Source organism: Molothrus aeneus, chromosome 5, assembly GCF_037042795.1.
Source record: "Molothrus aeneus isolate 106 chromosome 5, BPBGC_Maene_1.0, whole genome shotgun sequence".
NCBI lineage: Eukaryota > Metazoa > Chordata > Aves > Passeriformes > Icteridae > Molothrus > Molothrus aeneus.
Genome location: NC_089650.1, coordinates 6,906,091 through 6,932,885, shown reverse-complemented (window position 1 = coordinate 6,932,885; position 26,795 = coordinate 6,906,091). Strand labels below are relative to the sequence as shown.

The 26,795-nt window shown below is 40.7% G+C and overlaps 1 protein-coding gene across 2 annotated transcripts in view; it reads left to right on the top strand.

Moving 5' to 3' along the window:
- The window catches only part of KIAA0930 (KIAA0930 ortholog), a 53,491-nt gene that overhangs the window by 14,263 nt on the left and 12,433 nt on the right, over nt 1–26,795 (top strand). Inside the window, exons 2-6 of one of the 2 annotated variants that reach the window (XM_066550124.1) lie at nt 9,922–10,070; nt 17,962–18,069; nt 19,367–19,444; nt 24,280–24,381; nt 24,810–24,950. In XM_066550124.1, the coding sequence (XP_066406221.1) occupies nt 9,922–10,070; nt 17,962–18,069; nt 19,367–19,444; nt 24,280–24,381; nt 24,810–24,950 (578 nt within the window). The remainder of the gene's footprint in view (nt 1–9,921; nt 10,071–17,961; nt 18,070–19,366; nt 19,445–24,279; nt 24,382–24,809; nt 24,951–26,795) is intronic. The other variant, XM_066550123.1, reaches the window with a different exon arrangement.

Below are 26,795 nucleotides of genomic sequence, written 5' to 3'. Positions count from 1 at the left end.
TCCTGTGGCTGCTATCTCAGTGGGAGTACCTCATTCCTCTCTTTTAAAAAAGTATCTTACATGGCACAGTTTCTATTTTAACATTATGTTATAACCTAAAACTATATTTAACACACTACTTAAGAGAATTAATACCGCATCACTTTCTAACACAACACATATAATATTCATTTTAATATTTGTGAAAAGCCAATCATAAAATACGCATTTTTCACATTGTGCTGCAGCTCTGCAATGAGGGATGAAGAGCAGGGAAAAAGAGGAAATAGTTTTGTGGAAAGGCATGTTTGTACCCCAAAACTTGTTGCATAAGAAACTCTGCCCCTGGGTTTACCTGATTAGCAAACATCATCTTCACAGGGCCAGCTGGTATTACCTAGTTTGGGAGCTGTAATTGTTCCTGTGTTCAGTGCAGTCAAAAGTGCAGCAAGGTTCTGTGGCATTTGCTCATTTTTAATATTGTAGACTTGAAAGGTTCAGAGAAGGGCAGTGGAGGTGCTGTGGGGATGACTTTTGTACAGGGGGTACTTCACTAGTAGGGTAGGACTTGTCAGCCTGGCAAAGGGATGCTCCAGGTCCTGTGTGCCACAAGATAGTTGTGAAGTAGATGGTGTGAATACAGTGTGTAGGCAGGAATTGCTCACTGTGCCTCTCTGTGAATAAAACCATTGCCTAAAGTTGGAAATTGGTAGGAAAGAAAACCCCTGTCAGTGATGAAGACAGATGGGGAAGACTGGGTGACCAGAATCCAGATTTCCTGTGGACTGCCAATGCTTCTGTACTGTTTTAGGAAAACTAGTAATGTTTACTGCAATGATTAGGTTAAAATCACACACACAAACTTACACATATTACAACATCTCTTGCTTGCGGAGTTTAGTGAAATTTTCTTACTCTGGTAAACCTGTCTGATTGAATCTTCTTTTAATCATCAAAGTTCTGTTTGCTCTTGCCAAGAGAAACCTGTTATCAAACCTCTTATGCTAACCAGGTCCAAAGTCCATCATCTGTCTGGTGTCCCAATGTCCCAATATCTCAATAAACCCCCAAGCCCCTAAAAAACTCCTAAACCAAACAAAACTGTCAAGTTTGTGAGGGTTTCTAGGACGAGATGAGAGATGAGAATCTGACTCTGTGTTTTCAGAAGGCTGATTTATTATTTTTTTATACTATATTATATTAAAGAATGCCATACTAAAACTATACAAAAGAAAGGAAAAGGATATAGACAGAAGTTCTTACATGGTGTTTTTGTATTCCTTGGAATTAAAAGGAAAGTGTTCTTCAGGGGATTTCTTCATCAGGAATGCCCAGTAGTAGTGTTTCTCTATGAGGTGTAGTACAGAGAGAATTTTAAATATTTCTTCTTTAATTTCCTACTGTGCAGTTTTGATGACCTGAAATTAGCTACTTTGTGGTGTTTGTATGCTGATCTTTTAGTAACTCTGTGGAGTTACTGGATATATAACTTTGATCATTAAACTTCATTGTGCTGCAGAATAATACCCCAGTGTTAATCCCAAGAAACTCCTAAGAGACAAGAAAAATAAGCTCTTTGTGTCACTGTTTAATTAACCAAGGCAGATCAAAGTGGTGGCAGGGAGATGGTTTAGGAAGAGGTTAAACTGCAGTTCTGTGGTGCCCTGTCAGGACACTCCAAGTGGTAGTTTCAGACACCTGATGATACTTATATTGATAATTGGTGTCTAAATAGGTCCCTGGTATCTTTCCCATGTTTCCATGGATGCTCTTTGGCTCATCTTCCTTACACTGCAGTCATAATCTACGTATCTGAGAGCATTTTGACAAAGAACAGCTTAAAGCATGTTTCTCATTAAGTACAAGTGAGATATTTGGAAGGTATTTATTTATTTATTTAACTGATCTGTCTCTTGATAGATGTCAGGATGTCAATATTGCTTTATCCTGACAGATGGAATAGTCAGGCAGGACCGCTAAGTAACTTACTCAAACCAAAAGAGTTAAAGAGCTGGTGATGGGGGCAGACAACCCTCTTCTGGTGGCTTTTTGACTTGAACTTTCATGCCTGCTGTACAACCTGGATCATTTGTGAGTGCTTCTTTTTGAATTCAGTGTCTAAATATGTGAAAGGGTTCCTTCAAAATGGGCAGGTACTATGGTTAGAGCTGTCTGAGTGTGCCCTCACTGTTGTCTTTCCTGATTAGACTCTCTTTCTCTGATGATTTCAGTGTGCAGAAGTGTTGTGCCTCACACTCCTTGTGCCCCCTCCCAACTCCCCTTTGTTACTGAGGAAGTAATTAAACTTTTGGGCCCTAAAATAAATGTTGAAAAAGACCCTTCAGGTGATGTGTTGTTAAGCCTTACCCTCTATGCTTAGCCCTCTTTGTGTTCTCCAGCTGGGGAGGTTTACAAAGCCAGAACCTCTTTTGGCTGCTTTTTTCATCCTTAAGCCCATTCCTAGGTAAGCTAGAGCCATCTCTTACACCTTTTTTTTATCCCAAAGTACTGTATTTTATTTTGAAAACCGGCTGAGACCTTCCTTTTCCTAAACTTTTCCTGCAAATTTTAGTATTGGTAGTTGTGTTTGAGGATTCTCTTCACCCTGAGCCCTGCTTTCCCCATTCCAAAAGTCTATAAATACCACTGGGGCCAAGCAAAGTCCTTAAATACATGAAGCATGCATTAAGTGTTTGTAACTTTGACTGGCAGGGCTGTCTGTGCTCTTGGGCACAGCAGTAATGGCCAGTACCTAAAAGGACTGCTTGGTATTATATTCATTAATCTTGCTGTGGTCTGGCTTTAATTCTGGGTAGATGAATGGAGAAGAGGCGGTTTCTGTCAGGAGGGAGAGTGGTTAAAACAGTAGGAGCTGCAGGAAAAGGTTGGGAAACAGATTGCAGGTTTCAGAGATTGGTGTAGGATAGCAAGACCAATTTTGTTGAGTTTGGTAAAAGCATGATTTAAGTGGAAAAAGCAAAGTAGCTCAAAGGACACCACCAGATGGATGAGATATAGGAAATACTTCTCTAGTGATAAATTTTTTAATAGGATAATTATGGTAACCTCTTTAAAAGCATGCTTTAGAAGTCAGGATGATAGGTAGTTACACCTAGTAAGAGTTATGTCTATTTAGATGCCTGGACTATATGGTTATCTCCAGACCACTTGATTGCATCCCACCAAAACGTTGGTGAGATGGCACAGGCACTATGAGACTTCCTGAATTTGTAACTGCACAGCTGGGGAGTCTGGTGTGCATGTGTGGATTTCCTTGAAATCAATCCTTGCCTCCCTGCAGCCAGGTTCCACACCCTGTTAGGGATTTCTTGGCTCATCTCCAGCTGTTTTCTGAGTGGTACATGCTGAAAAAAATTACTATCCACTGAATGAGAAGTCTTTTATTCTATTCTTTTGAAGCAAAATAATAACCTGACACTTCCTTTTATCCAATGATTTTTTGGAAGGCATTAAAAAATCATGATTTCCTATGTGGATATGAAGTGGATATGTTTCTGAATGAACATATGAGAGATCTCAAGTTTTTCTAAGTGGGGTAATACTGTGTCTTTATCTTGGATGGATGGATGCGTGCATGCCACACTTGGTGGGGTAGAATAGAGAAGAAATTGGTGTCTAAATAACTATTTAGTGCAATACAGCAGTTTACTTTAGGGTCTTATAGATGAATAATGTGATGGTTGGCTCTCACAAAGAAGAGATTAATAGTATGAGTATGTTAAGAGAAGTTTTGTAGATATATAGTGATGTTATTTGTGAAAAACGCCAATCACTTGTTTTTAAAATTTTTAAAAGTCTAATGATAATAGAATGGTTATAAAAATAGCAATATAATTAGAGTAATAATAATTTGGACAATTTGAATTAGGACAATGTGAGACAATAAAAACAAAGAGTTATGGAGGGTCTGGGTACCTTTTTCTGAGCAGCATAAGCCCAAGAAAGGACCCACGTTAACAGAGGATTTACCCTTAAAAACAACAGCCTGTTGCATATTCATACATCTCATACATGATTCATAAATTCCATTCAAACACAGAATTTTGTCTGGTCAGTGTCAGCTTCTTCCTCTTAATCCTAATGGCATGGTCCTGGCTGAGTGAGGTAGGATGAAGTTCGTTTCTTCTGATGAGTGAGTAATAAATTCTCTTTCTCTGAAAGATTTAGGTGTCCTGTGGCTGCTATCTCAGTGGCAGTCCTTTCTTTAGAAAAAAAGTATCCTGCATAGCATAGTTTCTATTTTAACATTTTGTTATAACCTAAAACTATATTTAACACACTACTTAAGAAAATTAATACAGCATTACTTTCTAACAGAACACATAGAGTATTCATTTTAATATTTGCAAAAAGCCAATCATAAAATACGCATTTTTCACATTATTGTAATATGTCCTCCTGTAGTCCTCTTTCCCCTGCCCCTTGTAATAGCCTTGGTAGTCAGGGCATTGGGGAGGCCTGGCTTATTACTAAGAGGTGTAGCAAAACAACATCTGACCTCCAGTGAGATGTAAGAGAGTGATCTCCACTGAGGGACAGCAGAGAAGGAGCTGACTGACAAAACTCTGGGAAGGCCTCAGGGTATAAAAGGCAGAGCAGCCATTTTGCAGAAGAGCACTTGGCTGCTGCTCACGGAGACTCCTGGCACTGTAATTTTTCCTTGTTCAGTCCTTTGTTGTATTTTTTGTTAGGGTTTGAAATTTTAGAAGTGAGCATTGTTTCTCACAAGGGTAGGGAGGAGGGTTGTATCTGTGTCATCTGTCTTGCCCCTGTTGCTGCTGTTACCATGATGCCTTCCTTTTTTAGCCAAAGTTCTGCCAGTAAAATTTTTTCCTTCTGTATCACCTGCCTTCCGACTATTGCTTGCTGCTGAACTTCTGGAAGTTCTCTGGAGTCCTGTTTCTTGTAAGGTCAAACTGAAGGGATTAAGTGCTGTCCCTGTATGTAGTCTTGGGAAGAAGCCTGAACTTCAGATTTCTGATGATCTGGTTAGCTGGCAACTATCTCTAGAGAGGGAACATCCATTCTGATTTTATGCAGTCATAATTACAACCTTATACCATCAAAGGTAGCTTTAATATATGTGAAGAACTTCTTATATTGTCCTTGCAAAATACTTGGCTAAACTCAGAAAAAAAAAAGTTAAGTACAGTGTGAGTTGCTTAGAACTCTCATTTCATCACCATAGTGGGGTTGTAAAGATCTTCATTAGTGTTTAATTAACTCTTAAACATCTAAGGATAGTTATTTTACAGGTGATCACTGTGGCAGTGTTGGATGAAATGAGTTTTATAATGTTTCACAGTGAGGAGAATCTCGTGGCAGACTAAAGGAATAAAAGCATAGCAAGAAACCTTGTCTAGCTGAAATTATTGTTCTTCTAAGCTCTGAGTGGTACATGCTGAAAAAAATTACTATCCACTGAATGAGAAGTCTTTTATTCTATTCTTTTGAAGCAAAATAATAACCTGACACTTCCTTTTATCCAATGATTTTTGGAAGGCATTAAAAAAATAAATTAATGATTTCCTATGTGAATATGAAGTCAGTTCCCTGAAATGAATGTTCAGTATAAAAACCTAATAGGTAAGAAGAAAGACATTTATTGCATAGCAGTTGGCATAAATTTTGCTTCTAATGAGGATAAAATACATGTAAATGTATAATTACAGTAATTGTTGTAGTTAGGATTTGTTCATGACAAAGGTCTCATAATTATATAACCTACTTTGGGTTCATTAAGATTTATAGTCTGAACTCTTAATTCCATTTTATTCCTTTAGAAGTGGGATTTGGTAGGGGAGGAGCATTTTCAGGAAGCTGACTTACTACATGCTCTCAACTATAGATGTTTCCAATTTTCTTCTTGGCAAAGCTGGAAGGCTTCTAGTGAGAAGCTGTAAATGACCAAAATTACTGTAATTTGGGGATCTAATAGTTGAAGGCATTCCTGAGTGGACATACTGGATCTGACAGTTTCAGGCTTTAAATTGGAATAGATTTTCTCCCTCTCAAATTTTATGTCCTGGTTACAAATAAAAATGTTTTGTCTCCTTTGCAAGGTAATGCAATTTAATAGTAGCTTTTAAAGGCTATTTCTTCTTGTGTGCTGTTGCACATCCTTGCTGCTTCTACTAGAATTGAAAAAAGCAGCTCTTTTGTTGTGGTTTGGCTCTTTTTGGCTTTGAGTCCTTTAGCCACTGCAGTCACAACAGTCACGGCATCCTTGGTTTTAATTACAGCAGAATCTGCAAGCATCTCTGAAGCACAGAGGAGAGTTTTACATCTCATCAGCTGCAGGTGGGGTTGAAATTGTCAGTGATCCAATGTGGCTCCAAGGCTTTCCAGGGTTTTCCCCCTGCATTGTGCTGCAGTGCTGAAACAGGTTCAGTGCTGCAGCACTTTTGTCCCCAGGTTTTCTGTTTAGACTAAGGTTGAATCTGTGGAATCACTTTGTTCTGTGTTCCCCAGCAAGGGTAAAAGCACACACAGAGTCCTGGTATTCTACCCAGTTCTGTTCTCCTGCAGGTATTACAACCACCCAGAAATGTATGTGCTAAATATATATGCTATAACCACCCCTAAATAATTATTTGAGCATAGTAAATTCCTGTGGTTTATAGCCTAAAGCACACCTGATGGTGTCAGCAGCTCATGGACAGTTCCTCAGAGTTTTGCATGTACTGTAAGAATCTAAGAGTGATTAATAAACCCTTTTTTATAATGCTGGATTTAGATAACTTGATTTTGTATTATAAATCTAGGAATGCCTTGCCTAGACTTACTTTGTTTCCTTCTCTATGGAGCAAACCTAAGCAAAGTATTTCTGAACACTAGAGCACTTTCAGAGATGGTTCTTACAGAATGTACATTCATTTTCTAGCTTTTCCTTTGTCTTTCTTAGAACTTCAGAGAACTCAGGGCAATCCTCTTTCCTCCTCCCTCCCTATCTAATTAAGATTGGGAATTCAGGTACTCTAACCCCATGAGATTTTCAGATTCTTTGAGGCTATTAGTTAACCACGGTGAATGTGTGCCATTTTCTGCTCTTTGCTAAATATAGAGGTGGGACTGGGTCATGGTGTCCTCAGCTGTCACAGGTACCACAGGAACTTTCTTAACCAAGCTGAGCTTTGTCTCTCTCAGCTGCAGGGATTTTTGCCTTCACTATTCCAGCTGAGGTGCTGCTCCTGAACTTCATGGCTTGAAGGCTTAGGAATCAGCTTTGAATTTCCAGCCTGCATATGTGTCAGTGGCTCATTTAGAGCCATTTGGCCTTGTGTCAGTGAGGTTTAGCCTTAAACCTGAAGAGTTCTTTTTCTCTTCTTGATTTTCCTGTATGAATGTACAGACCAGAGATAATCCTGTCCTTTTTCAGACTGGTTTTGTGAGTCTGAACACACTGGAATCCACTCTTGCATGCTCTCAGGTGTAACTATTTGCTGTACACAGTCCTGTTCATCTGTGCCCTAAGGAGACATTCCTGTGATGAAGATGCCCAGGATCTTGTGTTTGATCTCTCCGGCACTTGATTCCATTTGTCCACTGGAAAAATGGATAGTCCTTAAGTACTCAAGTATTTAGTGCAGATTTTATTCAGGATTGCACATTATGTTCCATGCTGCCTTAAGTAATTCAAACTATTTTACTGCAGTCATGCAAATAAAGTAATTGCAGTGTGGCCTGGAATTAGCCTGCACTGGGAGCTAACTACCTTGACCTTTTTCTGTTCTCTCTCAGCCTTTCCTTTTTTTTTTTTAAATCAGCTATATGCATATTTTCAAATACTGTCCTGCTTGATGTTGATTTACATATTCTGTGCATGGTCCATCAGTGGATTTTATTGTGGTTTCAATATTGCTTTTTTATTTAGTTTGGAGACACTTCATCTTTTTCTTTCAGTCACACATCTATCTCCCAAAATTTTGAAAACCTAACCTCCTGCCCACCCCAGTAATTAAAGATTGGAAGAAAGATTTGTCTGGCAAATACTGCACAGGGAATGAAGTAGGAAAATAGGCTGATGATTGCCTGTAAAGGGTAGATGTTCTGGAGAAGGGGTTGTACATACACCTCCACCTGTCTTGCTGTCTTGTACATAATAACCATCCATTATCCCCACTATCTATTTTAGGTTTTTGTTTTTTGTCAGCAATATAATTATTTGTAATTTTTTAGTGTTACTCTCCTCACATGTTTAAAGCAGCTTGGTTATAGCAGCCTTGGGGCTTTGGGGAGGGGACGCAATCACTCCATGGAGTAGTAATCAGCTCCCCTATCATCAGGCACAGGACTGTATTCTCTTCTTATCTTTAACAATACAAAAGGTGCAGCACCCTTTGCTATTTTATTACAGCTAAGAGCTTTGAAGAGTTTCACAAAATGAGATGTCACCTCTACTGTGCCTCCTTTTCTTGGGGAGAGGCCAACTGCAGTGCTATTGCTGATGCTGATGTCATTCATCTCCTTGAGACTTTGTGGCATCTTCCTCTTCCCATTTTTGTCCTTCTCCTGCCACTTTTTATTGTGTAATTGGGATTCAAGGCTTGTGAGCTCATCGTTTCCTTGAGTTGGATTTTGTTCCTTTGTCAGAGAGAGGGTGAATTACAGTCCCAGGTACATTCTTGTTTCTGTGTATTGGTTAAGGAAGGCATCAGTTGTTAGTTCCTGAAGGACTGGCTGTAATCCCCAAGACCCCATAAGAAACCTGTAGGCACCTTGTGGCTTCAGGTCATTAACTGGAGCATTTGCTGCCACCACATGTCTTTGAAAGTGCTCGAGTGTGGCTGTGATGTGTTATTCCTCAGGGCATTGGCCCTGCACTTCTTCATAGCACAGGCAGAGCCAGGTATTGTATTTGTGGGGTGCCCCGATGAAGGAAGGAATGGTGAATCTGACTCCATGTTCTCAGAAGGCTAATTTATTATTTTATGATACTATACTATATTAAAGAATACTAAAATATACTAAAGAATACAGAAAGGATACTTACACAATGCTAAAAATATAATAATGAAAACTTGTGACTCTCTCCAGAGTCCTGACACAGCTTGGCCCTGATTGGCCATTGAGTGAAAACAACTCACACCAGAAACCAATGAAATAATCTCCAAACACATTCCAAAGGAGCAAAATACAGGAGAAGCAAATGAGATAATTATTGTTTTCCTTTTTTTCTGAGGCTTCTCAGCTTCCCAGAAGAGAAGCCCTGGGTGAAGGGGTTTTTCAGGGAATGTGAATGCCACAAGCCAGAGTCTGCTCCTGGGTCCTGACCTTGTGCCCTGCCTGGGGGGCAGAGGGGCAGACTGGTTGCTGGAATGTGCTTGACAATGTCCCAGGTTAGCCTGTGGGCTCAGGCCAAGTGACAGCACCAGGTCTGTGTGTTAGCATTCAGGAACACATAATCATGGAATGATTAGATGCACGTGCTCTTATTGAGAACTGTGGGTGTCAGGGGACACAAACCCAAATCTGACTGCAACATGCTTTCAGATCAAACATGTTTTATATTCTATCGTTATATAACTTACATATTAATTATTAAACTTACATTGTTCTCTTGTATACATTGGTTTCATCCAAGCATGGATTTCTCATGATCCCCTCAAACCTCTGACATAGTTTCTCATGATTCTTTAAGCAGTGATTATATCTAATCACATCTAACAATTCTATCATTTATCATATACTGACTACACAGGTGCAGTTTCACATGATCTAGCAAATACAAGGCCTAACATTTCCCAGGGCTTACTAAGCCTAACTTTCTTTCTAGCTCCCCAAATTTTGTGATTTTAAAATCTTTTACTATCATGTGCACCACAGAAGAACTTAGAACTACAGTTCTGGTGTCGTGTTATGCACAAGCAAAAGTGACACCCTCATTCACAACTCTTATATCTCCTTTTCTGTGCCTCCTAGGGTGTTTCAAAGATGACCGTATTGTGTTCTGGACTTGGATGTTTTCAACCTATTTCATGGAGAAGTGGGCCCCCCGGCAGGATGACATGCTCTTCTACGTGCGCCGGAAACTGTCCTATGTCACTGGGGAGAGCACAGAGGGGAAAAAGGTGAGTAATGATGTGTTTTAACTTGGGAAGCCTAAGGTAGCATGGGATTTGGTGGTGGTGTGGGGTACCTGACACATCTGAAGAATTGCAAAGCAAGGATGAGGAATTTCCAGCTCTGCTTGCCACAAGATGTGATACAAAATTGGTCCGTGAGGAAATACCTGGTTAAGGTTGTGAATGCCAGGTGACCCTGCCTTGGCAGGGGATTGGACTGGGTCATCTCCAGAGGTCTCTTCCAACCCTAATGATTCTGTGATTCTGTAACATCAGCAGCAGTGTAAAAGAGGTGCATTGTTATAGACTTGAGAAAGTCAGAAATCTTGCCTGCCTCTTTGGAAAGCTGACTTGTGTTTTGCTTTTCAGTGATGATACTTTATAAACTCAAAGCACAAGTCTCTAGGAAGAGAGAAAAAAAGGAGAAGAGAGATGGTCACACTGGTATTTCTAGAAGAAAACTGGCTGATATTACCAGAGTATCAGGAATGAACATCTGTTGGGTGTATTCGGTAGCAGAACACAAGCAGCCTCCTGGAGCTGGGATACAGCAGTGACAAACAGCAGAGAAACTCCTGTACTCTCATAGTCTACATTTAAGACAATGTAAAGAACTCATAAAGAACTATTGTTCCTTGCAAATACAGTCAGGTATCCTGGTGCTGCTGAGGTATTTTTTCTGAGAAACTTCTTAGCATTCCATGGCAGTTTTCATCTTCAGTGGAGGAAACAGAAGCAAGGGGTAGGATGGTATTATTGGGAATTAAGGTTGGTGGCTGTAGGAAGATAAATGGAGGAGGAAAAAACGGGGATTGATTTCCTGACACATGTAAACACTATGACGCTGTTGTTGAATCACAGGTGTTTGTGCATGGTGTCTGTGGAAGTGTTTGTAACCAGCTGTACAAGAGTTCTCTGGGTTCACATGTGCTGGTGTAAAGAGCAACAGTTGTCAGCTCCCTTGAGAAAAAGATCCCAGAAGGTTTTCCCACACTTTTGATGAAGATACAGAAAATGGACAGAATTATCTTCTCTCTTCTCCTTGGCCTTCCAATTTCTGTCATGACAACCACTAAGGAGAAGATGGAAAAACATAGTTCTTTCCCTATCAGATGAGTGGTTTAGTCTTCAGCTTGTGTATTTGGAGCTTTACGAATTGTGGGGGAAACTTCCATCCTGATGGCTGTTTCAGTGATTATAAAAGCATCCCTGTTTCACATCAAATGATATTATGGCTTTATTCAGCCTGGTAAAAGCACGGGTCATTTAACCTCTTGTCCTTCTCAACAAGGAAAGTGAATCTCAGAGACAGCCTAGTTACTTAGATCCATTCAATGATCAATCTGTTCAACTGATTCATTAGCTTAAAGTGTCTGAAGCTCTTGTGGATAGGTGACAGTGACATTGTATTTGCTCTCAGAGCATTATTTAAGCTTTTTAAAAGCACCACAAATAATTTTTATTTGTGAGGAGGTTGCATAAGTGCTGGTTAGCACAAAATCAGCGTTAGTGAATCATGTGGGGTGACAACTGGGATGGGGAGTGGGCCTTTATAGCACACACAGCCTTTTGTAACTCTCCTGTGGCTGGCTCTATTTTGCATGGCTTCTGAGAATTGAACCTTTCCTGTGACTTTGAAGTACTTCAGTTGCTTTGTGAAACTTCATAGTTGGTGATTCATTGGTACTTGTTCAGCTGCCCTCCTGATAGATTTCACTTGACTGCTTTGTAGTTCCAACTCCTCTTTTAACTGATTTTTGAGCCTGCCCAGTGCAGTGAGACACCAAACAACTACTCCTACACATCAAATTATGACTACACGGGGGTTTTATTTACTTTGTAGTTTTGGACATTCTTCCTTAAAAAATGATGCCAAAATGCCAAAGTGATACTGTTAAAGGGGAGGGAGATGTAGACTAGTATCTGTAGGAGCTGGATAGAAGTGCAAGCCTTCCTCCACCCACCAAGCTGTGCTCTCATTTTAGCTTTCCAGGGGTAGATTGAAAAGGCAAATGAAGGGGAGGGTTCAGAGTTGTCTGGGGACATTTAGGACTAGAACTGGAGCTGTGCTGTTGGCTCCTGCTTTATGCCAGGCTGAGTCAAATGGTCTGGTGATGATTCCTTCACAGACCACATTGGGGGTGACTCTGTAGTCTGGGTGTACAGTGAAGCAAGTCCATTGTAGTTCTTCCACAAACACTACTGCATATGTGCTCTGTGCTTAGCTGGCTGCTGCAGGTGTTGGCTGAAGAATGCTGGCAGAGGTGACTCGATGCCATGTCAGCTCAGAACGTTAGTTTATGCTCATGAAAATGAGATGTGTGCAGATTGGAGGATAGCAATCATCATACTGATGACAATGACAAAAGGGGTTGAGTGGGGACATGCTGTTTGTCTGAATGCTGACAATGGTGGTGTTTGTTTGTGTCATTTCCATGCCCTGCTGTGATGGTGTGTGTCAGTGGGAAACAACTGTCAATGAATCCAGTGGTTCCCAGGCTTTGGTGCTTGAACTGTCTGATTAAAAGTAGCTCCTGCTTGTGGGTTTGGGTTTTTCTGTGCTTACTGGAGCTGGAAGAGTGTTGGCAATAACATTTGGTTTTAAATTGAAGTGTAACAGAGGATAAGCAGAAAAAACCTGATAGGATGGAGATTACATGTTTTGCTTAGTTTTAAGACTGAATGAGAAGGGCTTTGGATGAGTCACAACAGCTTGAAGTAAGAAATTGTACCATTCAGTAGATCCAGTAGGTGCTGGTGGTAAACTTCTCTACCACCATAAATTTTATTTTAAAAGGCCTTTTAAATTATGTGCTTTGCACTCTGCCTGGTCTAAGTGACTTTCCATTTGCTTGTCTTTTCCTTCCCACCAATTTCTAAACTGAGCATAGATGGGTGAAACAGCAATTAAGCTCCTAATATGTGAATGCCAGGGCAGAACTTCCATATTGAATTCTGGGCTATATCCACTACAGACTCTTGGATCCCAGAGAAGTACATTTAATTCTGTCTTGCCCTGACATGTAACAGTAACACTCTTGCAGTTTTTCTTGCCAAATTTTGAAGATACATCTTCTCTTGGTGTCTTGTGTCAGGTTCTTTGCAGACCAAGGCACTGTGTAGTGTAGCTTTTCACAAGGGTAAGGAATTTAGCAGGGTTTTGTAAAGTGGCATCCCTTTGACTTGTCACTTTATATTAAGTCAAGACTCAAAAACAGCTTTGCTGCTGCCTCTCATGCCAGCTGTTGTGACCTATTGGAAAATGTAAGCCCTGATCCTCACTTCCAAAGGGTCTTGGACATTGCAGGTTTGAAAGGTTAACATGGTTGGATTTAGGATTATGATTTTAAAATGCTGTTAGGTCAAGATTGAATATCTCAGATCTTTCTGTAGAGAGCAGCTTTACTTTCTCCTGGGAATCCGAAAGATGCAAGTATACAGTGTTACACAGACAGCTGTGAAAGAAAGATGAAATGTCTGTGATAGACCAGCAAGTTGTATTCTGCCTTCCATTGTGCCTTGTCACCTGAAAAGGTGCCACATCTATAGGGCAAAGCAATAAAAAAGATAAATGTAAGATACCCTGGGCATATGTTCTGAGCTTGGATATTGGAGTAGTTCCTATTTTCTTCAGCATCTTATGAATGTGGAGGAGTAGAGTTGCTGCCAAATGCACAAGATAGTCATTAGGCCTGTTAAGTCTCCAAAAAGCTTAAGCTACTGATGTTGAAACTGCAGCTTCAGAGACAGAACTGAACAGAGCCATGGTTTACATGTTTGTGTATCTGGACCTGTGACTCAACAAATACTGCTTGTGGTGTGACCAGTCAGTTTCCAAGCCTAAATTACTTCAGGCACATGACTGGCACAGAAAATCACAGGATTTTCCTAACTGAATCTGTAAGTTACTGTCACTGTCTGGCTGCCTGGAAGATTCAACAACCTGAACTCAGCATCTAATAAAAATACAAGTTTTAAGAATCTTTCATTGCTGGCTCTATTCCAGTGTTAGGGTCTTTTCCAGCACTGCAAGCAAACAGGATGTCTCCAGAAGAGCTCTGTGCTGTACTTCATGGCAGTCCCCTGCCACCACCCAAATGCTGAAGATGGCTAAAAATTGAATCTTTTTTGCTGAATAGATTTTGTCCTCGTTCATGGGTAGTATGAGGGAACAATTATTCCAACACTTCCAAGTTGATACAGAATCAGCTCTTGTGCCTCAGCTCTTCCATTGTGCTGAACTTGCAGAGGTGTTGCAGTGAGCAGGAGCACTGGCTCCTGCCGAGTTCAACATCCACACAATGCTTTCATTTTGAAACATGAAAAAGGAACCCTGGCATTATCAGATTGTCAGATTGATACTCTGATTTTTTTTTTTTTTCTGTAAGGAGCTCAACTGCAGTGTAATGACCTTTCTTTTGCAGTTCCCCTTGCCAGAAATCCCTGTGCTTTCTTGTGCTACTTTGATTGTCTAAATGTGTGAGCAAGTACAGCTGAAATACTTTCACAGTATCACAGTCACAAAATTCCAGACTTAGGAAGGAGTGTGGGCTGCAAGGGCATTTTTAATGAATTGCTTTACATTGCTTCCAGTCTCTGAAGAACTCTTCTTCAGCAGTCAAATAGGGCGACAAGAAAGCCAGAATCAGATGTGATTTTAATATGAATGGCACTGAAACGTGGCAGCCAAGAAGATGCTCTGTTCTCTGCTACAGAGAGCAACCTCACTGGGAAGGGAAGGAGCCCAGACCCAGTTTTCCTATCTGATGAATTGTGCTGAATAATTCAGTATCAGAAATGCATCATATCTGTCTGAGTCACTGGGGATTTGAGGGACAGAAGGGCACTGCTAGGCTAGGTTTGCATCCTGGAAAAGCTAAAAGTGTCTGCTTGGAGCTCCCCAAAGGCCTCATGAAGCCACTGGTTTATCAGAACACTTAGTGGATTTGATCTGTGGGTTACAGGCTGGTCAACTTGCTTATTAGAGGTATATGAAGGTCTGGGTTCAGTGTTGAAACTAATATGCAATTGAATTGGAGCTTTTTTCCCATCCCATATTGGTTTGTCAGTAACCAATGGTTTTTTTTCCCCTTTCATCCATTAGTGTTAATCTCTCACTAGGAGACAGGGATTGTTGAAACTCTTTTTCATTAGTGGAAATACTCATTCTAGAGTGTTCTTCTCCTAAACTTTTCTCTAAACCAAGACACTAGCACAAGGAAAAGTTCCCAAAGTTTGTGATCATTTTGTTGTACAGAGGGGTTGTGGGCACAGAAATCAAGCAGTTGACACAGAGGCAGATTTTTCAAAATGGGTGGTTTTTCTGCAGCTGAACTTTGCTTCTTGCACAGTTTGCAGTTGCTTTATTGCAGTGGGCTTTGTTTCAGCTTTATAGCTATGGTGGGTGTCGAGTTGCCATAGCTACTGGGCATTATCCTGCCTTTATGTGGGCTCCAGAGTGTGTTCCAGGAGGATCAGGTGCAACTTCTGAATAATTGATAGTATCCAGAAAAAGGGAATTGGAATTTTGTATTGGAGGCCATTCTTTACTCTGTGCTCTGCTGTAACCACCGGTGAAAATTTCAGTAGCCATAATCCTAAGAAAGCTTCTCCATATAACATCTGAAAGAATCTTTCTTTTTCATTTTAGGACATTGTTGCATTGTTGAATACAGTTGTCCCCTTTGAAATATTATCTTGGATATAAATATTCCAGTGGAGGCTTGTAACATCAGCTTCCCTGTGTGACAGGACTGAGAGTGCACCCTTCCCACAGGGCTTCTCTGCATGCTTCAGAAAATAGCAGGCTCCTTTGATTTCCTTCCCATTTAGCAGAGACAGGGATGTCACTGGAGAACAGATGCAGGAGCAGATGGATTTTGATGGCCAACTGGCCAGCCCAGCCTGTGTCCTGTTGAGTATCTGCTCTGCAGCACTGCTGGGTACCAAATGGGGTTCTGCACGTCTGGGGCTTCCCAGCTTGTTAAAACACAGGAATCACAAGTCCTGGGATATTAGACATGCTGTTTGCTGGGGTTTCTCAGTGTGAAAAAATGCCTTTTTCCTGTACCAAAGGGTCCAGGCAGCTCCTGAGATAGTATTTTTTCTTCCTAACTGCATCATGCAGTTGACATGTATAGAGAGGGAAGCCAGGAGTGACCAGTGTCTCCATGTCTGGAGGTGGGGAGCAAAGGAGCACAAGTTCTGAGGTGATGCCTAATGAGAGGCTTAGAGGTGTCCTAAAAGTATTTTGTCTGCTTTATTTAAAAGATTAGGAAAGATTAACGCATGACAGGAAAAACCCCAAAAGCCCAAGCACGAAACCAAAAAACCCAAAACTGAGTATTTAAGATCTTCTTCATATACATATATATATATATAAATACATAAATTGGTATGACAAGATCCAGAGGCTGGCAAAAGGAAAGCAGCTGAACTAAATGAAGTTGCACACTTGGAGCCAAGAGGATGATTAATCATTGGAATGAGTTCTCAAGGCAAGGTATTTTCCCAGATACTGTTCAGACAAAGGTCATTTAACTGGGGTTTTTGAGGAAGTAACATGGTGAAATATCCATGGCATGTGGGAGGTCAGCCTGGCTGAGGTCCCTCTCCTTTACAGCTGTAGCTCAGGAACCCTGTGAAAACTTGATACAAAGGTGGCGTCGTGGATTTCAGCTCCAGAAGGGTCACTGATTTGGATGAGCAAATATATAGCTTGGATTTTGGATTTCACTGGGATAAATAGTTAGTATTTACATAGTTGTTTCATGCTTGCAGGAGAGCACGTCTGATCTAGAGCCAGGTAAACAAGCACAAAGATTAGGCATGGCCAGGTGAGTCATTAGCAGACCTGGAAAAGGCCCAGTGTCTCCTGGATGCCTGGCTGGGGCAGTTTTGTTTTCCTGGGAGGACTCAGCTGTCTGAAATGCAGCATGTTCTCCAGTCCATGGAGAGCTGTGATTCATGGAGATCCACCCTGCCCTGACCCACAGGTTGTACACCATGGAATCCTACCCTGAATTGGTGCACAGGGAAAAAATGGTTAAAGAAAGCCTTTTTCCTGTCAATATCTGTGATAGACTTGCAAGGCATTCCATGAAAGAGTTGTTGAGCACTGGCATTGTAATTGCTGGGGAGAAGTTGTTCATGTGTGAGTTAATTTCACCAGCAGAAAGAATTAGTGGCTGACTTCTGCAGAGGGAGGTTTAAACTTCAGTGTTATGACGTGATGAACTGCTTCTTGGCTTAAAATAAAGGCTCCATGGATACAGAGGCAAGAGAGAGTGAAAAGGTGTCTGCTGTGAACTTGGTTTTGCTTTCCCTGGTGTTACTTAGAGCTAGGGTTTTACCCTGCCATTGCTCAGTCCTGCCTTCACCCTGTTTTCTTTCTTTTTTTCTTTTCTCTCTTTTTGCTTCTTTCCTTCAGAGACAGGATGGCTATTGTTTCACAGGGTATTTTTGGAATTTTGTTCATGTCGTGTTTCTGTGCTTTTAGGCACAGAACTGCAAATATTTCCTTTGTTTGGAGATGAATCTAAATTAGATTGTTTCCTTCATCTGCTCACATCTTTAGTTTTTTGCAGAAACTGTCATTAGTTTGTGTAATTCTATTGCCAATAAAAAATCACGGATGGGAACCTTGGAAGAAATAAAAACAAACCAAAAGAAGAACTATGTCTACAAACCTTTTAAAAAATATTTCCCCAGTACATTTCCACACAAAGCCTTGCATCATCAGCAAAATCTGATCCTGACAGAAAACTAGGAAGCTACATGATGTACAGTTTGATGTTTGGAAATAGGTACCTCTAAGTAAACAAACTGATTCCAGTTTGATGTTTGGAAATAGGTACCTCTAAGTAATAGTTTTCAAAGAGATGTGGTATTTTCTTAGCAGGTTGAAGTTGAAGTTTACCGCAGAGATTCTAAGAAGCTTCCTGGCCTGGGAGACCCTGACATTGACTGGGAAGAGAGTGTCTACTTGAACCTCATCCTGCAGAAGGTAACAGGGATGCTTATCCAATTTGCACTATTTATGCAGTTTGGCATTTCAGAATCTAAATGAACCTAAACTGAGAAGTTCATTATTTTTCAACAGAGTCCTAAAAGCTTTCTACAACAAACTTTAACTGTATGCAGTGAAGTTAGGCTGAGTTTTATGCTCTGTAATAAAGTTTTGCAAGAGGAAGGCTTCATCCAGTTTAATGTTTTTTGAGAATGAATGAGACTTAGATAAGCAGCATTTCCATTAGAATTCACTGGTGCAGCTAAGAGAGGAGAGTGTAAATGCAATGTCATAATTATGCTGAGGGGTTACTGCTCTTCACAACAGAACTTTGATAAAATATTTGGAGACATGAAGCTAGAACTAATTATTTCTTTAATTGACTTATAGGTTGTTTGGTTATTCTTTGTGTACATTATGGTTCAGGAAAGCTGAATATGACTGTAATCATTTGAGATCCCTTAAAGGTTTTGCTCATTATGATCTCAGAATGGGAAATTGTTGGCGCAGGCACACATCCTTGAAAATGAATTGTTTTCATTCTCTCTCCTTCCTCCCAGAAGTCTCTTTGCAGAACTTCTCTGCAGAGAGCAGATTTTTGCCTTTATTTGATGCTCAATAAAACCAGGATACATTTGCCACAGTCAGAATTCAGAGATGTTACTACAGCTGGGTACTGCTGTCCAGAGCTATTGCACTTGCTCCCTATAAGTTTTTTCAGGTTGTTTGGAAGGCTGTGCTAGTGTTTTCTGACCTCTCTAACATGTCACTGCTGTTCATTAGTGTCTCTTTCTCCTGTCCAAAGGGAGGAAATCTTTTCCATTTCTATCCTAAAGTGTGCTTAGGGGTTTGTGGGTGTGTGTGTGCTGCTTATTCCCCCAGCTGAAATTAAGCTCGTGGTAAACAATATTGGCAGGACTTTCCTTGCCCATCAGTTGTGCATTTCAACAAGCAGCTGTACAAGAGATTTAGGTGTCACTGAGTTAATGAACAAACACAGGTTCCAACCAATTGGTTCCAAACCCCTTGGTTCCAACCAATTCCTTTCCCCAAATAAGGAATGAAATACTAATACGTTTAAGTGAAAAAAAATAATACTTTATTATGAAAATAATTAAAAAATGGTAGGTGGTTCAGTATAGTAAAGAGAGTAAAGAAAATGGCAACACCAAAATACCTTAGTTTTTAGACAGACAGCTAAAAAATGAGACAGAATGTGTTCTGCTTCATGCACATGAATATTTTGTTTTCCCAAGTCTAAATGTTAATTTCTCTGTCTGGCGCCCTGTTCCAGCTGGATTATGTGGTGACCTGTGCTGTGTGCACACGCTCTGATGGAGGAGATATTCATATTCACAAAAAGAAATCTCAGGTGAGCTTCTCCTTTTCTTGCTTTGGATCAGAGGTTGGTATCCAGTATTACCTAATCCTAAAAACTGCTCCAAAACTGGGGCAGTGGTTCTCAGGCTGTGGTCTGACAGATTCATCCTCCTGAAGCATCTCAAGTCTTTGTATAGTGATATTTCTTGATAGTTGTCTAGATTTGAGATCTAAATGTCCTTTATAGCCTCTCTCAAAGAATGTGAAGATCCCTGCATGCTTCAGGGTATGTATCTTTGCCTGCTGGATTTAGGGGAGGGAGGGAAGGTGGCCGGGGAAGGAAGGAATATGATGCCCAACTGTTCCCCAGTCTGAGACTAAATCTGAAATTGTATGAGATCTGGAATATGAGGAGCCTTCAGGGTAAGTTTCTAATGTAGAGCTGCTAAATGGCAGGCAATTTACTGGTTACCAGTTTGGTTTTTTATTATTTTACAAGATTTTTCATCTCTTAAACTGCTCATTCCTTCCATAGGCTTTTATCTTTTGTGTGCAGTTAATCCAGGATTTAGCGTAGTGGAAGAGATTGAATAACAAACATAAACGGGATAAGAACAACAAACGTGAGGCTTCCCCACTCAATTTCAATTTGCAATGTAGACCTTCCAACAACTTCTGCTAGCTAGCAGAAATTCTTCTTTTAAAAGGCTCCTGTTGCATTTAAATGGCTGTTTCTCCCAGGCTTTCCATTCCCTTAGTTCATGCAGCTGCTTGTGTGGCTTTACTTAAATAATCCAATGCTCTTTAGTTTTTAATTATGTTTAACCACTTTAAAAGAGCTTTTGCTTTGCCTACAAACAGAACTAGCAATGCTGATTATTGTCTCTGTGATTTACATTGATTACACATAATTTTTTTCTTTAGAGGCTCTTGAGATGACACTTTGCACTGCTGATTTAAGCCTGTTATTTCTCATTGCTTTTTTCTCTGTTGGCTAGTCCAAATTTCACCACAAGTTAACTTCTGCAAATGTTTTTGAGAAAAAAATCTGTAAATATTATTTGCAAATTTGAAAACTAGGAAGGAGAAGATGAGGGATATGCCCTTATTGCATGTGAGCAGTATTTAGAATGAAGAGGAAGTTTTTTGTTCCTCCTTTCTAGACTCTCCTACTGTGGAACTGCTTATGTATTGTTGTCTTCCCTTTTCCACATAAATTTACCAGTACATACCAGAAATATTTCAACATCATTGTGTTGATCCATAGAGAGGCAAAGGCAATTCCATATGCAGTGAAAGCATGTTTGCAGTTGGGCATTTCATTGTCACATCCACTATTGTGGCTGTTGGTTTTGAACGAAGAAAATCCAGCTGGTCTGGATCTGCATTTCTGCTCTGATGGTTCTTGCTTTAGAAAATGTGTCGTCTTCTGCCCATATGCAGCCAGATGTTGATGGCCTAAGATTTGCTGTCCTACTTGAGACCTATGACAAATTTACTCTGCTCACCCAAGTGAGTGCCTGTGGCATGAAGCCAGTATAAAAAAGGCTGACTTTATTTTGCAAACTGCTGGCTTGACAATAAGATCTCCACAAACTATATTTTCCTCTGGTGTGCCTGACTGGAGATGAATTTGGGAGGGTGTTTTGTTGTTCATCAGCTGGTTTGAGAGCAAGAATGCCTGGAAAAGGTCCTTGTTTCAGGCATTGGTGCAGGTAGCATTTTTGAGGAGTCTGCTTTCTAATGATGTTTCTGGTCTTAAACCTTTCTTTTTAACTCTATTCAACATCATAAAGGCTGCATAAGTGCAAATAAATAAAAACAACCCTCTAATAATTACCTAATATCCTTAATTATGTTTTGTGTTGAATGGTTTGTAGCAAGAATGTCACGAACTTGACAGCCTGGTCAGATCCATAGCTTTTGGCATGTTTACAGTGGGCTAAGATTTGACAGGTTTCTTTAATTCAAGGCTTTGTTTGTAAACAGATGTGGAAGCAAAGAAATCTGCTTGGTATGAATTCCTTCTCCCTTCTTATGTACTGATTAATCTTTCTGGAATGATAAAATCTAAAACCTTTGTCTGTTTAAACAAAGTCACAAACAAAGTCACTAAAGGAGTTCAGGAACTGCTTGGGAGGGAGAAATGTGCAAGAGGAAGCATAGTGATAGGGAAAGAAAGAAAAACACAAGATGCAGATGAGAAACCAAATCCTTCTGTGAGCCATTGTCTTGGTTTTGTCACTGAAACTACGGGAAAAGCAAAAACTCTTCAAAAACCTTTTTAGCGTTAGAGAATCAAAGCATTACTTTATTCTGGCCAGGATGTGCAACAGAATTCATTTCACCCACCCATTGCCTGGATTGTGCAGAGAAAATAATTCTATCACGCATAATTTTTACTAGACTTTTCACATACTTAGTCAAAACCCATAGAAATTATTTGGATCAATGTTCATTGGTCATGCATTACACAGTTCTTAGTAATTGGTTCCCTATTGGTTATCAATCTCTTCCCCTCAGATGTTAATTAGGTTCTCATTCTTCATTCTCTTATCTCTCTTTTCCCAGACCAGGTGTCTCCCGCCAAGGGTGATGTTTGGAGTTGATGTTGGTTAATGGTTGTTATCTTCTGTGTATCTTCCCACTCTGTTGAGATGTTAAGTTCATCATGGAGTGATGAACCAGTCCCCTGAATTCAATTCCCTCCCCGCTGCCCCAGGGCAAAGGCAAACAAAACCCCTGACTAAAGTTACATTAAAAAAAATTAAACTTGGTATAATTTCCAACAGTTTGAGACAGTCTAAAAAGAGGTGGGCACTCTGAAATGAGTAAACTCCCTCTTGGTTCCAACCAATTCCTTTCCCTTAATAAGGAATGAAATACTAATAGGTTTAAGTGAAAAAATAACATTTTTTATGAAACAGACACCAACAGTCGGGGGGAAAAAGTAAATAACTGCTAGATACCAAACTGCTGTAACTCAAAATCCCATGGGAGCTAAGAGAGCCCCAAAATGCCAAAAATGCCTGTTCCCAAAATGGCACATGCAGGAGGCAGCCATGTGGCCAAGGGAAGATGGCGTCACACCAAGATGGCACCTCCCAGGTGACCGTGTGTCCCAGAAATAAAGTGGCAAGATGGTGGGGTTGTAAACAGGAATACACTCCCAGAACTAAAGTGATTTCAGCTTTTATTGTAAAGCCTAAAGCTTGGAGGGCCTGCGGGTCGAGCAGGAGCGTTCCTGCTGGGCGAGGATGCTGCAGACCCGGCGCTGGATCTTCTTCCCTTCTTGAGCAGGGATGTTCCCAATGTTCCACAGTCTCACCAACCCGGATGCCCCTTTTTTATCCTGTTTTTTGTCCCTTTGGATTGGTTTCTGTTGGGATCCTTCATTTGCACGAAGATTTAAGGCGCTTGATTGGCCCTTCACAGTTCTGTCCAGGCTGGCTCATTTTTGCTTGAGGGGTGGTGCACTTTACTTAGGTGCAATACAGTATGTTGAATACTGTATTTCTTATAACTACCCTTTCACAATATAACAACCAGTTATATTTTAACAGCACATGCTTAACAATTATTAACTATTTCACAACAGTTTCTATTTTTGACAGTGACAACCCCTGCCTTCCTCCTGCTGCTCGTGGGCTCTGCACCCGGCTGTGGGGTGAGGGAAAGGACCGGTCTGTGGGCACTGGCACAGGATGGCCTGGCCCTCCTGAACTCCCTGGCTTTTTTTGTCACTGCAGGGAGAGTTCTCAAAGTTCACTTCTAATAGTTTCTTGTTGCAAAATGCAATTTCTACAAGTAGCTACAGTTGCAAACCCAAAGCTGCCACAAAGAGAGAGACATTCTCCATTCTCCGCAGTCTTCTCTCCTGCCATGGCACAGCATGGCCTAGCCCCCCGAACTCGCGCACTTTTTTTGTCACTGCAGGGAGAGTTCTCAAAGTTCACTTGGAAGATTTTCTGGTTGCAAAATGCAATTTCAACAAGTAGCTACAGTTGCAAACACAAAGTTGCCACAAAGAGAGTGATTCTCCACAGTCTCCTCTCCTGGCGTGGGTGGGACTGAAGGCTGCTGCAGGTGGGCACCTGTGGAATTTGCCCCCAGACAGCCCAGTGTCGCTATCTGCAGTCTCCCCTAGACAAGAAAAAAAAAAAAACCCAAACCAAAATGAAGACAGAATAAAATACAGGAATGAAATTGTTTGCCTGAACAAAGACCAAGTAGCCTGTGATGTGAATACTACACAGCCAAGAGCCTGGGACCTGCCTCCACACCAATTTCAAAAAAAGGCCCACGATAGCACCCCAAACACACAAGGTCTGCAGCTGTAGGGTCAGAGAGATACAGTAACAGGTTTAGGGTGCCGATAGATGTGGAATAAAATGACATTATGAATCACCCCAGGACAGCCACACTGCCCTTACTGAGGGAGATTGATCTTAGTGTGGTAAGTAAGTAAACAATAACAAATTAAAGTAAAGGTGTTGGGTCAGCTGCTTCATGGTGACTTTCTTGCCCTGTGGCATTTTACTTTGCAGTGCATTGCAGCAACTTAAAGGCACCTGAAAGTGGTGATGAAAAATTACCATGGTGAGAGGTCAGGTACACACAGGGACATTTATTGTGAAGCAATGAGTTTTTAATTACTTGTATGTGAAAGGATTTCTCGAGTGCCATTATTGCAAATCTGGCTTTAGTCAGAAACCAGCTCAGCCATGCTTGCAGGATCCCCAGCATCTCTAGTGTAAGTGAGCAGTGCCAGCCTGAGGTAATTACTTGCCTTGTAAAATACTTTTGTAATTACTTGTCTTGTGTTTGATGTGTCTGTTACAAGCACATTTAACTGAGAAGTGACATCTCCTTCTGCATCTTTCTCAGCAAGTGTTTGCCTCTCCAAGCAAACACCCGATGGACAGTAAAGGAGAGGAGTCAAAGATCAGCTACCCCAATATATTCTTCATGATTGACAGTTTTGAGGAGGTGAGTTCCTTGTTGCAGCAACAAAGTTTTATCCCATTCCAGTCTTATGTCCTGATTAGCTGTTTTCTTGTACCTTTTGATCAATTTTTTTTGGCCAGTTGAGGGTTATTTTCTGCTAGATATTATTTTATTTTTATTTAATTTTCCTCTCTCTTTAATGTTTGAAATCTGATCTTAAAGCTGGATTTTGGCATCGGTGTTGATGATGGGCTAAAGCATGACAGGCTGATGTGAGAGCTGCTCATCTCAACAAGTTATTTGCTGTGTTCACTGCCTGGAGTCTGTTTTTGAAAGGCTGGGGTGGAATATTCTGCTCCTTTTCAATTTATATTGAAGCTTCCTTGGGCATCAGGACAGCCATGGGAATCTGAATGTATTTTGATTTGAACAACTTTGCATCAAAGTGTTTCATCTTGCATCTTTGGCAGGTTTTCAGTGACATGACTGTGGGAGAAGGAGAAATGGTCTGTGTGGAGCTAGTGGCCAGTGATAAAAGCAACACCTTCCAAGGGGTGATTTTCCAGGGGTCCATCCGCTATGAAGCACTCAAAAAGGTCTATGACAACAGGGTAAGGCGCTTCTGAAAGACAATGTCCTTTGCAGCAGTGGTGCTCTGACTAGATTTTCTTTGTGGCTGTCAGCTTTTTGTCCTGTTAGATCAGCTACATCATGATCTGTCTTTTTTGGCTTTGCAAGTTAGCTGAAAGCTGCTGGTTTTGGCTCAGATAACTGAGGGTATTCAGACTGGGAATATTCCTCTGCTGTTTGCCAGGAGGAGGGAAGGGAGGGATACATAAACACAAGTGCGACACAGGAATGGACCTGAACAACAGTTCCTGGAGCCCCTTCATTTTCTTGAAAAGTCATAGATATTTGTGTTCGGAGAAGGTATGATTTCATGGGAGATTTTAAACTCTGGTAACTACCTTGTGATGAAGTGTGTTTTTCTTCATTGTATTTTGCACTTGGCTGTATTCAAAAAACCCCTGTAGTCTCACTGCCACTGAGAGAAGCTTTCTTTGCTTTCTACGGAGATATGAAATACCAGCACTTTCACCTTCAAATTCAGTACTTAGTGCTGAAATCAAGAGTCAATAAACTTCTCAAATGGTTTATTATGAAGACAATCCTGAGAGGTTTTTAGAAACAAACAGAAGAAATTCTCACAATATGTACTGTGTCTCTAAATCTCTCTTTGTTTCTACCCTTGTCAGGAAAGTTCCTGAATAATTTCCCATCTCCCTGTTTTAAATGTGAGCCATTACACTCTTCCAGCAGGTTTCTGAGAGAACATGAAACAAAAGTTGTTTCTCTCCCACCATCATCTTGTGGCCTTACACCATCAGCAGCTGGGTTATTTTAATAAGTCAGAATGCAGAATCACTGAAGACAGCATAAAAAGAAAGCCCTGCAGTGGAAAGATAAGATTTGATGTGGTAAAGTCACCCCATAGCCTAGGAATGTCCTGAGTGACCACACAGCTACTTGACATTATTTTGTTAGATGAAATAAAATTGTTAACTCTTCAAATATTTCATCATGGCCAGAGGCAAAATTCAAAATTTTACCCTTTTTTTTTACAGAACAGGAGTAATGTCTATGCTTTTGAAGATTATTTGATATCAGTTGTTTCAGGGAAGGTTTAGATTGAACACTAGGAAAAATTCCTTTACTGGAAGAGTTGTCAAACACTGGAACAGGCTGCCCAGGGAAGTGGGGGAATCTCAGCCCCTGAAATATTTAACAGATGTGTAGATGTGACACTTAAGGACATGATTTAGTGGCGGGCTTGGCAGTGTTCGGTTAATGATTGGACTTAACGATCTTAAAGGTTGTTTCTAACCTAAATTATTCTGGAATTCTGTAATTCTCACTACAATACAAGCTGATGAGCATTTTGGCCTTTTCATAAACTGATGAAAATTGCAATAAATCACTTAAACTTATGGATAAAAGCTAAAAACTTAAGGCATCATTTTCACTTAGCAAAACCTTGACTATTTTCATATTAGTCTGTTCCTTTTTTCAGTTCTCAGTTCAATTTTCAGTTCAGTTGTGCTGATTTAAAGCTGTCAGGGTGTCTTGGTGAGCCATGCAGTGCAGCTTAGTTGTGCATGGGGCTGGTTCCTTATTTTTTGGCCTTGACAGTGGGAACATAAAAATGTCAGAAATTACTTGGGACAAGGTAGTGACCCTGTTGTGGGGTGTGCTTTGCTGGTTTGAGGAATCTTGTGTGTCTGTCTATTGCTTTTTGGACTCAAATGAGTGCCCCAGCAAAAGCTGCATTGAGTTGAGCACACACCTGCCTGTGCTCTCATGTGCCACAGTGTGTGGACCTGAATTAAAACCTTTTCTCTCATTGTGCCACTGCTAACTCTGCCTTTTGGGTGGCTGAAGGAGTTGTTTCTTCTCAG